The 11,687-nt window shown below is 46.9% G+C and overlaps 1 protein-coding gene across 1 annotated transcript in view; it reads right to left on the reverse strand.

The window, feature by feature from the left end:
* LOC142295418 (putative cation-transporting ATPase 13A4) overlaps window positions 1-9,165 on the reverse strand; it is a 201,540-nt gene extending 192,375 nt beyond the window's left edge. The window contains exon 1 of the mRNA XM_075338520.1: window positions 9,114-9,165. Within this exon, the coding sequence (XP_075194635.1) occupies window positions 9,114-9,116 (3 nt within the window). The 5' untranslated portion in view covers window positions 9,117-9,165. The remainder of the gene's footprint in view (window positions 1-9,113) is intronic.
* Between the last annotated feature and the right edge of the window lie 2,522 nt (window positions 9,166-11,687).

Raw genomic sequence — 11,687 nt, forward strand, 5'->3', positions numbered from 1 at the left:
TAGATTGCAGAGCACAGTAAAGAAGGAGTTCCATGTAGCAATTTTCAGAATAGTTTTCATACTGGTATTTTGATACCCTGTTACTTTTTTAGATCCCATTACAGTAGAAACAACCCTGAAGTGACCCCTTTTTGGAAACTACACCCCTAAAGTTTTTTTAACTACGTTTCTAATAAACATATCGACTTCACAGTTGGTTTTCAGAAAATAGTTCACGATGGATCTTGCAATGCAATTTTCCCATAAATATGTGCTTTATACTGGCAAATATATTATACCTTGCAAGTGCCACTGTGAAAACAATGCTTTCTAATTAATACAGAATGTTGTTATAGATATAGCTTACATGTAGCCCTAATCTTTTGCCTTGGCACGGCAGCACAATGGGTATTGAAGGCCTAATGTCTTGGCTTACAAAACACTGACCCGCAATTGCATGGACTCTGAGGTAAAACAATCAAATAAACCCTCGATATGTGAGCCTATCTTAGGGGTACTTTGCACGCTGCAATATCGCTACTGCGATATCGTCGGGGTCAAATCGAAAGTGACGCACATCCGGCGCCGGTAACGATGTCGCAATGTGTAAAGCCCAGATGCGCCGATAAACGATTGCAAAAGCATCGAAAATCGGTCATCTGTGTAGCGTCGGTCATTTTCATAATGTCGCACCAATAGGAGATACGATGTTGTTCCTCGTTCCTGCGGCAGCACACATCGCTGTGTGTGAAGCCGCAGGAGCGAGGAACATCTCCTTACTATGCGGCTACTCCAGCTATGCGGAAGGAAGGAGGTGGGCGGGATGTTTACGTCCCGCTCATCTCCGCCCCTCCGCTTCTATTGGCCGCCTGCCGTGTGACGTCGCTGTGACGCCGCACGACCCGCCCCCTTAGGAAGGAGGCGGTTCGGCGGCCAGAGCGACGTCGCAGGGCAGGTAAGTGTGTGTGAAGCTGCCGTAGCGATAATGTTCGATACAGCAGCTATCACAAGACATAGCATGTGCGACGGGGGCGGGTACTATCACGCTCGGCATCACTAGCCGATGCTAGTGATGTCCAACGTGCAAAGTACCCCTTAGAAACTCAATCCCTCAGCACATTTCTGACGGTATGTATTATACATCATATGTGTGCTGTGCGTATGCAGCGTGGTTAGCATACAGACAGAACAGTGACTAAAGCCGGAGTCAAACTTGCGAGAGACTCCCAGGAGTCTCGCATCGCATCACCTAGCACGGCACACATACTCCTGACAGGTGCGGGCCAACTGCATGTATTTCTTTGCAGCTGAGACGCTCTTGTCCGGAGGGCGGCAGGCTGTGCCGGGTGATGCAATATGAGTCACTCACAAGTGTAACTTCGGCCTATTGCAAGTCAATGAGGAATACTTTTACATATGGACTGATGATCACCATAAAAGAGGTCTCTGCATGCTCTCATCTAATTTTTGGATCAGTTTCACCTATTAAACTACATAAAAATAAAAGATGCCATGCGGACCATTCTTATGACATTTATTTTTAATGATCCATTGCAATTATTAACCTAGAAAACTATATTTGGACTTTATTTTATTAATTGTTGATGTATGAAACTCAAGCTATCAGTTGTAAAAAAAAAATAATCAAAAGAAAAATATTCCTACAGATGACATACGGTAGCTTTCTTGATAAATAAAAATATGGATGCTGTTAAGCCTGCTTTACACGCTGCAATGTATCTTACAATGTGTCGGTGGGGTCACATCATAAGTGACGCACATCCGGCATTGTAAGGTACACTGCAGTGTGTGACAGGTACGTACGATTGCGATTGAACGTTAAAACGTTCATCGCATACACATCATACCTTTCTCTAGAATTGCACGTCAGATTGTTCATCGTACCCAGGGTAGCACACATCGTAGTGTGTGACACCCCGGGAACGATGAACAGATCTTACCTACATCCTGCGGCTCCCGGCCCACAATGCGGAAGGAAGGAGGTGGGCGGGATGTTTACGTCTCGCTCAGCTCCGCCCCTCCGCTTCTATTGGACAGCTGCCGCGTGACGTCGATGTGACGCCGAATGTCCCTCCCACTCCAGGAAATGGACGTTCGCCGCCCACTTCGAGGTCGTATGGAAGGTAAGTGCGTGTGACGGGGGTTAATCGTTTGTGCAGCTTGTTCAACAAATTGAACGTGCCACAAATACGATGGGGGCGTTGCAAATCGCATACGATATCGTATACGAAATTGCAACGTGTAAAGCAGGCTTTAGACATATTTATCTGAACCTAGCCTAATTCTGTGGTTTTCGGGATGACTTTCACAATAATGTTTTTTGCTTGGTTTTATTTTGTTAAAATGCCCTGGAGCAAAATGTGAGCCCCTAATAACTAGACAATTTTTGGTTTTTTTGTTTTTCATTTTTGCCTGATGGCCGAATATCATTTGTGTCATGCTTACAACCAGTATTTGTAGATGCCTATTAAATATATAGTGCTTCCTATTCGGTAAAGGGCATATATCAAATGTTAGTGGATAGAGGACTTTCTTAGGGTAGTCTTAATTACTAGGACAATCGTCAAAAGAATTACTGTATAATATCATATGTACCTGGTTATTATTATTATTATTATTTATTATTATAGCGCCATTTATTCCATGGCGCTTTACAAGTGAAAGAGGGTATACGTACAACAATCATTAACAGTACAAGACAGACTGGTATAGGAGGAGAGAGGACCCTGCCCGCGAGGGCTCACAGTCTACAGGGAATGGGTGATGGTACAATAGGTGAGGACAGAGCTGGTTGCGCAGTGGTCTACTGGGCTGAGGGCTATTGTAGGTTGTAGGCTTGTTGGAAGAGGTGGGTCTTGAGGTTCCTCTTGAAGCTTTCCACGGTCTGGTTAGATACATGTTGTTGTCCACCGCATCATAAGGCCTCAACCCCAACTCGTGTTTTATCTGGCGCCTTTGTAAGGGGTAGTCGGACCCCTGGTAGTGAAGGAGCGGTTTTCCATCCCCCCTGAAGACACCACAGTAGTATGGTGGCAAACTGTAAATGTTAAGGGTAAAGTGTTACCAGTCATAAACTGTTTCCCCACTAGGTGCCAGTGTAGAGCAGTGGTTCCCCTGGTAACAGTGGCAGGGAAGGAGGGGAGGGCAGCCTAGGTGGGGATGGAAGGAAGGGAGGTCTCTGAATGCAGAGCAGTGTGTGCAGGACTGTGGAGTAGTCTGATGTGACTGAAGAGAGAAGTCTGAGGTGGCGGGGGCAGAGTGTGGGAGTGAAACGTGGCAGGCAGCCGGGGTGAGTGCCCAGACAAAGAAGTGAAGGTACATGGGAACGCCCGTAGAAAGGAAGAGAAGTAGTTCCCCAGCAAAGAAGTGAGAGGTGAGAACTTATCCGGAGCCGGTAGTCTGTGCTAGATCTGCCCTACAGTAAATCCGGGTTCAGTGTGCAGCTACTAGGGGGTTAACGCATGTCCCTTGCAGGCGAGGGAAAGTTACCGGGGAAAGAGGAAACCGTCAGCAAGAAGTTTAACCTGTAAACCAAAGTGACTTGATGCTGAAAGGTGTAAAGAAGAGTGGAAGTTGTGCTCAATAAAATGTTTCTTGGTTCATCAACTGCCTGTCTGTGGCTCTTTACTGGGAGTGGTGAAGAGGCCTGTGAGTCGAGAGAAAAAGGTGTTACCAAGAAGCAAATGGCTCACATGGAAGCGTTCCTGCCACCTACACTCTGCCCCACAAACAACACCCCTGTCTTACAAGTGACGGCCGGCCCGGGGGTCAGCCTGCCGCCCCCTGGGCGAGAGACCGCGACTACAACCCCTGAGGCGCCCCCTGCCCCCGTTACATACTGTCGTAGTCGGCAGGATGAAGCCTGCATGCAAGAAACCCCGACCGGAGACTGTGAGGAAGATCAAGTGGTGCCTGACGTGCTGAACGGGCCACAAGATGGCGGCAAGATGGCGGCCGTCCTCATGGACTCAGCAGAGGCGCGAAAAGTTGGCGCCAAATGAAGAGCGCAGGGCTGGCCTGGGAGGAAGAAGCCCGGAGTGCGCCGCCCAAAGAGGGGAGGTACCTGCCCCAAGAAGCGGCAGAGGTCTAGAGACGTGGGCGGCGCCGCAAGAAAGAAGAGGCGTCGCAAACGCTGTGCCGACCTGGTGGGTGAGGCTGGGGGCGGAGTATGGGCGGAAGCGGGAAAAGTAGAACCGCCTCCACCTTCCCCGGCGCCATTGCAATCCCAGCAGCAGAAGCAACAGTTCCAGTTACCTGCGCTAAACAGAATGGAGGCCAGGACAAACAAGCAAGCCAAAGCGGGCGTGCTGGTGCCCGTAGGACGCGAAAGAGGACGTCCGATGGAGAGCTCGGTGGGAGAGTTACCCACCATCACGTTGCCGGCAAGCATGATACCAGCCGTGACTGGAGTCTCGGAGAAACCAGCGAAGATTACATGGTTTACCACCTGGGATGCCGTTACTGGGGAGACGACGACGGAAGTCCGGGCCACCTACAAGTCCCGGCTAACTCAGGGGAGCAGGCCACCAGGAGCGTCCGTACAGATTCCGGAAGCACCAGCGTCTGACCAGGTAGGCCCTCCGCCCCCCCCAGAAGTCAAAGCCCCGTCCTGGTGGGATATTCAGGAATCAGAGGTGGATGAATTGGGGTTCGTCTGGGAGCCAGTGAAGCCGGCGCCCCCGACCCGGAGAAGGTCCCCACCGCCAGTAGTAGACCCCGTGCAGGAAAGGTTCCTCGCCGATACGGTAGCCAGAGAAATGATGGCCGAGCCCCGCAGTGAGGAGTTCGACCGACAGTGCAGTATAGGCACCGTGGTGAAGTTCAACCAGGCAGAAGGGTACGGGTTCATAGAGGACCATATCACCGGGGACCATTACTTCTATAACCGGGTCAACTTGGACACGGAAGGACTGCCGCAGCGCCTACACACCCTGTACCCGGGCGAGGCAGTTCGGTTCATGAGAGAAAAAGGGTACCGGGGCCTGTTTGTGGTGGGAGTGACCCGTATGCCCACCGCTCAAGAGGCCGCTCAGTGGCAGCAGGAGATCGAGTGGGAGGGCTGCCAGAGAGCGTGGCGCGCTCAGCCTAGGCCAGCGCCCGCTGAAGCCGATAGGCTGAAGAGTACCCCGGCGGTAGCACCCGTAGCAGCCGCCGAACCTACAGTGGAAAACAAGTCAATGGAGGCACCGGCAGTTCTGGCGATAAACCAAAGCATGGTGTCACACCCAGTGGTGGTCGTTGGCAGCCCGGCGCTGTCCCGCGCAGCTACCCCCTCACCCCCACAGGAGGCTGAAGGGTCTGAACCGGAGAGGGAAGTACCGGAGCCGCAGCCGTGCTATGAGCCATTCCGCAGGCTGCCCCGCTTACCCGGGCAATCCCTTTCTGAATATGTGAAGGCCCAGCGGGCTGAATGGCTACATGCATACCACCCAGCCTGAGGAGGTAATCGTCCGGAAGAGAGTGATTTGTTTGCCGTTGAAAACCGGTACTGTTGAAAGCCGGTGAATGTTACCAGTTACAGTAACGTTAAAAGTACTGAACCCGGGAGGATCTTAATGCAGAACTGTGCGTGGACTCCTTCCGTGACTGTTAAGAAGGAATCTTGCTGTCCTGTGTTTTCTGCCCACCCAAAGACCGGGAGCGCTTGGAAATAGCCTCCGGGCAGAAGGTCAGCTAAGACCGGGAGCGCTTGGAAACAGCCTCCGGGCAGAAGTACGACTAAGACCGGGAGCTTCCCTGGAGGGACTCCGGGCACCAAACTCGTGTGCCAGTCTGTGTGTTTTAAGTATTGTGTTATATAGGCTGGTTTTAAAAAGTTTTACTTGGCCTGATAAAAGAAAGAAAAATGCTTCAGTACTGTGTGTGTGTGTTTTCCTACGTGTTTTGTTTTGCAGGTACGAACCTCGCCAGGAGGCTGAGGTTAAACAGGGGAGGAATGTAAGGGGTAGTCGGACCCCTGGTAGTGAAGGAGCGGTTTTCCATCCCCCCTGAAGACACCACAGTAGTATGGTGGCAAACTGTAAATGTTAAGGGTAAAGTGTTACCAGTCATAAACTGTTTCCCCACTAGGTGCCAGTGTAGAGCAGTGGTTCCCCTGGTAACAGTGGCAGGGAAGGAGGGGAGGGCAGCCTAGGTGGGGATGGAAGGAAGGGAGGTCTCTGAATGCAGAGCAGTGTGTGCAGGACTGTGGAGTAGTCTGATGTGACTGAAGAGAGAAGTCTGAGGTGCCGGGGGCAGAGTGTGGGAGTGAAACGTGGCAGGCAGCCGGAGTGAGTGCCCAGACAAAGAAGTGAAGGTACATGGGAACGCCCATAGAAAGGAAGAGAAGTAGTTCCCCGGCAAAGAAGTGAGAGGTGAGAACTTATACGGAGCCGGTAGTCTGTGCTAGATCTGCCCTACAGTAAATCCGGGTTCAGTGTGCAGCTACTAGGGGGTTAACGCATGTCCCCTGCAGGCGAGGGAAAGTTACCGGGGAAAGAGGAAACCGTCAGCAAGAAGTTTAACCTGTAAACCAAAGTGACTTGATGCTGAAAGGTGTAAAGAAGAGTGGAAGTTGTGCTCAATAAAATGTTTCTTGGTTCATCAACTGCCTGTCTGTGGCTCTTTACTGGGAGTGGTGAAGAGGCCTGTGAGCCGAGAGAAAAAGGTGTTACCAAGAAGCAAATGGCTCACATGGAAGCGTTCCTGCCACCTACACTCTGCCCCACAAACAACACCCCTGTCTTACAAGTGACGGCCGGCCCGGGGATCAGCCTGCCGCCCCCTGGGCGAGAGACCGCGACTACAACCCCCGAGGCGCCCCCTGCCCCCGTTACACCTTTGTCAGGGGTGTGATCCGGTAGACGGTAGTATTTATCTGACCAGGTACATACTATATATCTGTTTTTACTATTTTCCTAGTGATTATAGGGCCCATTTCACGCTACGATATATCTAATGATATGTCGTCGGGGTCACGTCGTTAGTGACACACATCCGGCATTGTTTGACATATCGTAGCGTGTGACAGCTACGAGCGACTGTGATCGAGCAAAAATACTCACCTTATCGTTGCTCGTTGACAAGTCGCTCATTTTCAAAAAATCGAATGTCCTTCTGCGCGCCGGTTGTTCATTGTTCCCGAGGCAGCACACATCGCTCCGTGTGACACCCCGGGAACGATGAACTGCAGTTTACCTGCGTCCCGCCGGCAATGAGGAAGGAAGGAGGTGGGTGGGATGTTACGTCCCGCTCATCTCCACTTCTATTGGGTGGCCGCTGAGTGACGTCGCTGTGACGCCGAACGTCCCTCCCCCTTCAGGAAGAGGATGTTTGCCGCCCACAGCGACGTCATTTGGAAGGTAAGTACGTGTGACGGGGGTAAACAACTTTGTGCGACACGGGCAACAAACGATGGGGGCGAGTGCGATCGCACATGCGATCGCACGATAAATCGACGCGTGTAAAGCGGCCTTAAGACTAGCCTAAGATATTTGTCTATCCACTGGTATTTGATACAGGCCCTTTACTGAATAGCAGGTACAATTACTGGTTGTTGGAAGTATGGCAACAATGATATTAGGCCACTAGTCAGCAATATTTATACACTTGCACTTTACCTTGGATTTATTTGGTATTTGATATATAGATATAGCTGGACCCGATTGTTTGGCATTACCCTTTTTTTCTTATGTCTGTGGATTTCCTTTTCTATTCTATTTATAATACAGCGATTTAATATATATAAATTATTATTCATTGGACGCTTTGAGTCCGTTTTTTTTTGTCCTTTCCCGATTGTCATACGGAACATCAGTATAGCATTCCTATTTTACGAATGCATTGCATATCTATGATATAGGAATTTGTAAATAGTCTTGTAAATTTTTTGCTTTTTAAAGATGTTGCTCTAAAAAACGGATTGCATATAGACTGCATATAGCATATAGACTGCACATGGATGACAAAAAGAAAAAAAAGAAAGAAAAAAATCATCCAGGTTTTCTGGATATAACTCTGTTTTTTTATACGTTTCTGTGAACCTGGCCTCATAAAAATAAAAAGGCAGCATTCTATACAAATTCAATTAAAATGGATTGTCCACTACTCATACAACCCCTTTACAATGACTATTTTCCTCAAATAAAATAATAATAGCCTAACTTATCTACTCTACCAGCACCATTCCAGCGACATAATTATGTCACAAAATCCCTGCTGCCAATCAGTGGAAACTTCACTATCTTCTCCTTTGGACAAATTAGACATCCAGAGGAAGTGAAAGAGGTGGTCCCCCCAGAAGGAGGACAGTAAAACAGACACTGATTGGCCACAGGGATCACGGTATATAAGTTCCAGGAAAGCTAGTGCCGACACTTCTGGAACAGCAATGGAACCGGAAGGGCATATAGTTGTTATTATTTTACTTTGGGGAAACATAATAATTAAGAAGGAGTCATCTACGGTAAGTAGTGGAGAAACCCTTAAATAATGTTTGTGTTCATCATTATTTGCTAAATCTTTTTGTTGCTTATATAACGTGTCCCAAGAGGTTGTAAAAGATCTCCAGGGAACATGACATTTTGGGGTGGTCAGTTTTTATTATCAGAGTTTCTTCAGTTGTATATATATATATATATATATATATATATATCTGACGGTCTCTGATTTTTTTAATGGATTCAAACATGGATTGGTGATTTTGACCAGATGTACTGTAAATCATGATTTTACATATCTCTGAGATGTTTTAAAAAATACGTGGACTGTTCATGAATGCTATGGATAGCACTAATTTGTGTTAAAACTGATGTCATCATGAGCACTTAGGTGCAGATTTTTTAACCAAAGATGACATAAATCACACCACTGAGCATTAGGTGACAATTACATCTACAAATAGATATATGTAAACACCAGGACTATCTATAGTGTATTCTGTACACATTGAGCTTTATGTACTTAGTCATTTTGTTCAAAACTGCTTATGACACACTAATTAGATCGATTTATGACTTAATCTTTAGCACAAAGAACATCCTTACATTTGCTTGTACCTATCATTTTCATCTTTATGTTCATTAGAAGTGTAATTTTGATACAATGTTTTAAAAAGTGGCATAAGTTTTACTCACCATCTCATTTTCTAGACCTTCATTAATTATCGCTTGATGGTCTTTGTGATATTTCGATTTCATGTTTGGCGATATAAACGTCCTGCCAGCTCTTCTTTACAGAATGCAGGAAGGAGCGATCAGTTCACTTTAATACCAGCAAGTAGCAGTGTTTCTGGCAAGCAAATTCACATTACTATTTAAATAAGGCACACACCTCATCACCTCAACTGGCACTTGTGCTTCTTGTGAACCAGTGCGCTCAGTTTTATACTGCATTGTATTGTAGTCACTGTAAGGCAAGTAAATTCCTTTTGTAATGAAATTCTCTAGATACCAGAGAACCTTCTGGAACAAATAAAATGTTAAATAGAGATAAGCTGATCTGGAAAAATCTGAACATACCAAATTGCACAGGAAGATAATAAAAAACCCCTCCCTGACTGTTGATCTCCTTACTAACCGCCATCCGGTCCTCTTCTTTCCACTGTTGCATGTTGCATCCTCAGTATTTTCTCTATGAAACTGAACGTCACATCACAAAAAGGTCTGTTATGTCCCTGCACATCATAAAAAAGAATATTTATTTGTATTGCTTGTGGACTAGGACTATCTGATTGCTGAATTCATTTTTAAAATTGAAGTTTTATCCTATCTTCCTGCATTGTGGTCAAGTTCCTGCATCACTGGATATTCTAATTGTCTCTGTGTACATCATAATTAGAGATGAGCGAACCGGTCGTGGTTCGGCTCGAGTTCGGTTCCCCGAACGGAGGTCTTGTTCGAGTTCGGTTCGTCGAACGCTCGACGAACCGAACTCGAACCAATAGGCTATAATGGGAGGCAATCACAAACACATAAAAATGCATGATAAATGTACACAAACAGTTAATAAACATTGCCATAACACTTACCGGTCCCCGCGATCCCTCCTGCACTCTGTCTCCTGCCGCTATTCCATCCGATGATCGCTGAATCCTCCCGGTGACCAGCACTGCCAGCAGCGATGCAGGACCTATCGTGACGTCAAAATAGCCATGTGACCAGTCACGTGGCTATTATCTCATTGGCTATAGACTGGTCACATGACTATGACGCATCATGTAGGACCTGTCATTGCACTCTCCGGTACACGGTGCACATATGTGTATCGCCGTGTACCGGCGACATGCTCTAGCACACGGTCGACTCCCCGTTCCGTTAGGGACCGGCTGACACAGCCGGTCATTAACGGAGATCACCGTTGCCATAGCAACGCAGTTAGCGGTGACGTCACCGCTAACCGCGGCTCCGAGAGCACCGTTGCTATGGTAACACGTCTGTCAGCGTTACCGCTGTTACCGCTGACAGCCAGCAGCACTGATCTCTCACGGAGTGAAGGCTGCACGCTGCTTCCCGATTGTAGTGAGGATTGTAGTGAGGATGAGGTGCCCCAGCTCATCAAGTGATAGTAGTGAGGATTATAGTGAGGATGACTAGTAGTGAGGATTGTAGTGATGAACTAGGGAAACGCGCGTCGGGACCAAGGACGGCACAACCGCAATTAACTTCATACAGGTTAGTTTCAGCTGCGCTCCACTTGATTACTATTCAGAGTGACCGGGTTGCCTGGAATCCCCAGATGCACAGTGCCGCTGCAGGCTCTGGGTGATGCACTCGTAGGGAGCCCGTTACAAGGGAGAGATTCACCGGATAGGAAGTAAAATTATCAGGATTATGGTGGAGGCTTATTAGAAGCCATGAATAGTCTATGCAGCTGCTGTAACCCATAAGAGCGGTATTGGAGCCAGTCCAGTGTGATTAGGAATTGGACCCAGTTGTATACATATGTGCATTTTTGTAAATGAATTTTTATATTTGGAAATTAATAAAATAAAAGAATTTTATTGAGGATATGCACCATCCCAAGTGTTTTTCTGTGGTTTCTGCAATTATCAGGTGTTATTCCTGCGGAATGTAGGTTCAAGAGTTGGACAAATGATGCAATAGATTTAATAATTGCTCTACTACCGGCCGGGGTACTGCAACCAGACACCTGGTATCTGTTTGCTGCACTATCAATTACTTATTCTTTATTTTTATTTTTTTTTTTATTTCTACCATATGTGGTTTATTCTTCTTTCTTTTTCCTTGTTCTATTGTGTGAATTGTTTTGAATAAATTTGTATCTAAAACAAGGATAGCAATAAAAAGTATAAAATATTAATAAAAAAACCTCTTATCAGCGCTGGTTTATTGGGGATTTATTGGGCTGACAGGGGGTAATAAAGATGGAGTCTCTAATGTGTCTGTGTATTTATTTCTATTTCTATTTGTATTTTTTCTCTGTGTGGTGTCTTTTTTTTAACTTTTATTGGAGATTCTTAATGGCCGGGTCAAACGTACCTGACATTAAGAATCTCTGGCTTAATACTGGCTAGTAAAACAAAGCCTGGTGGCTGCCTGCTGTACCTGGCTAGCATACAAAAATATGGCGAAGCTCACGTCCTTTTTTTGTAGTTTTTTGGCAAAAAAAATAAAAAATGCTTCCCTGGATTTTCCATTGCCAGTGAAGGTAACACCAAGCAGTGGGGGTTAGCAGCCAGTAGCTGCTTG

Source organism: Anomaloglossus baeobatrachus, chromosome 3 (assembly GCF_048569485.1).
Source record: "Anomaloglossus baeobatrachus isolate aAnoBae1 chromosome 3, aAnoBae1.hap1, whole genome shotgun sequence".
In the NCBI taxonomy this organism is placed as follows: domain Eukaryota; kingdom Metazoa; phylum Chordata; class Amphibia; order Anura; family Aromobatidae; genus Anomaloglossus; species Anomaloglossus baeobatrachus.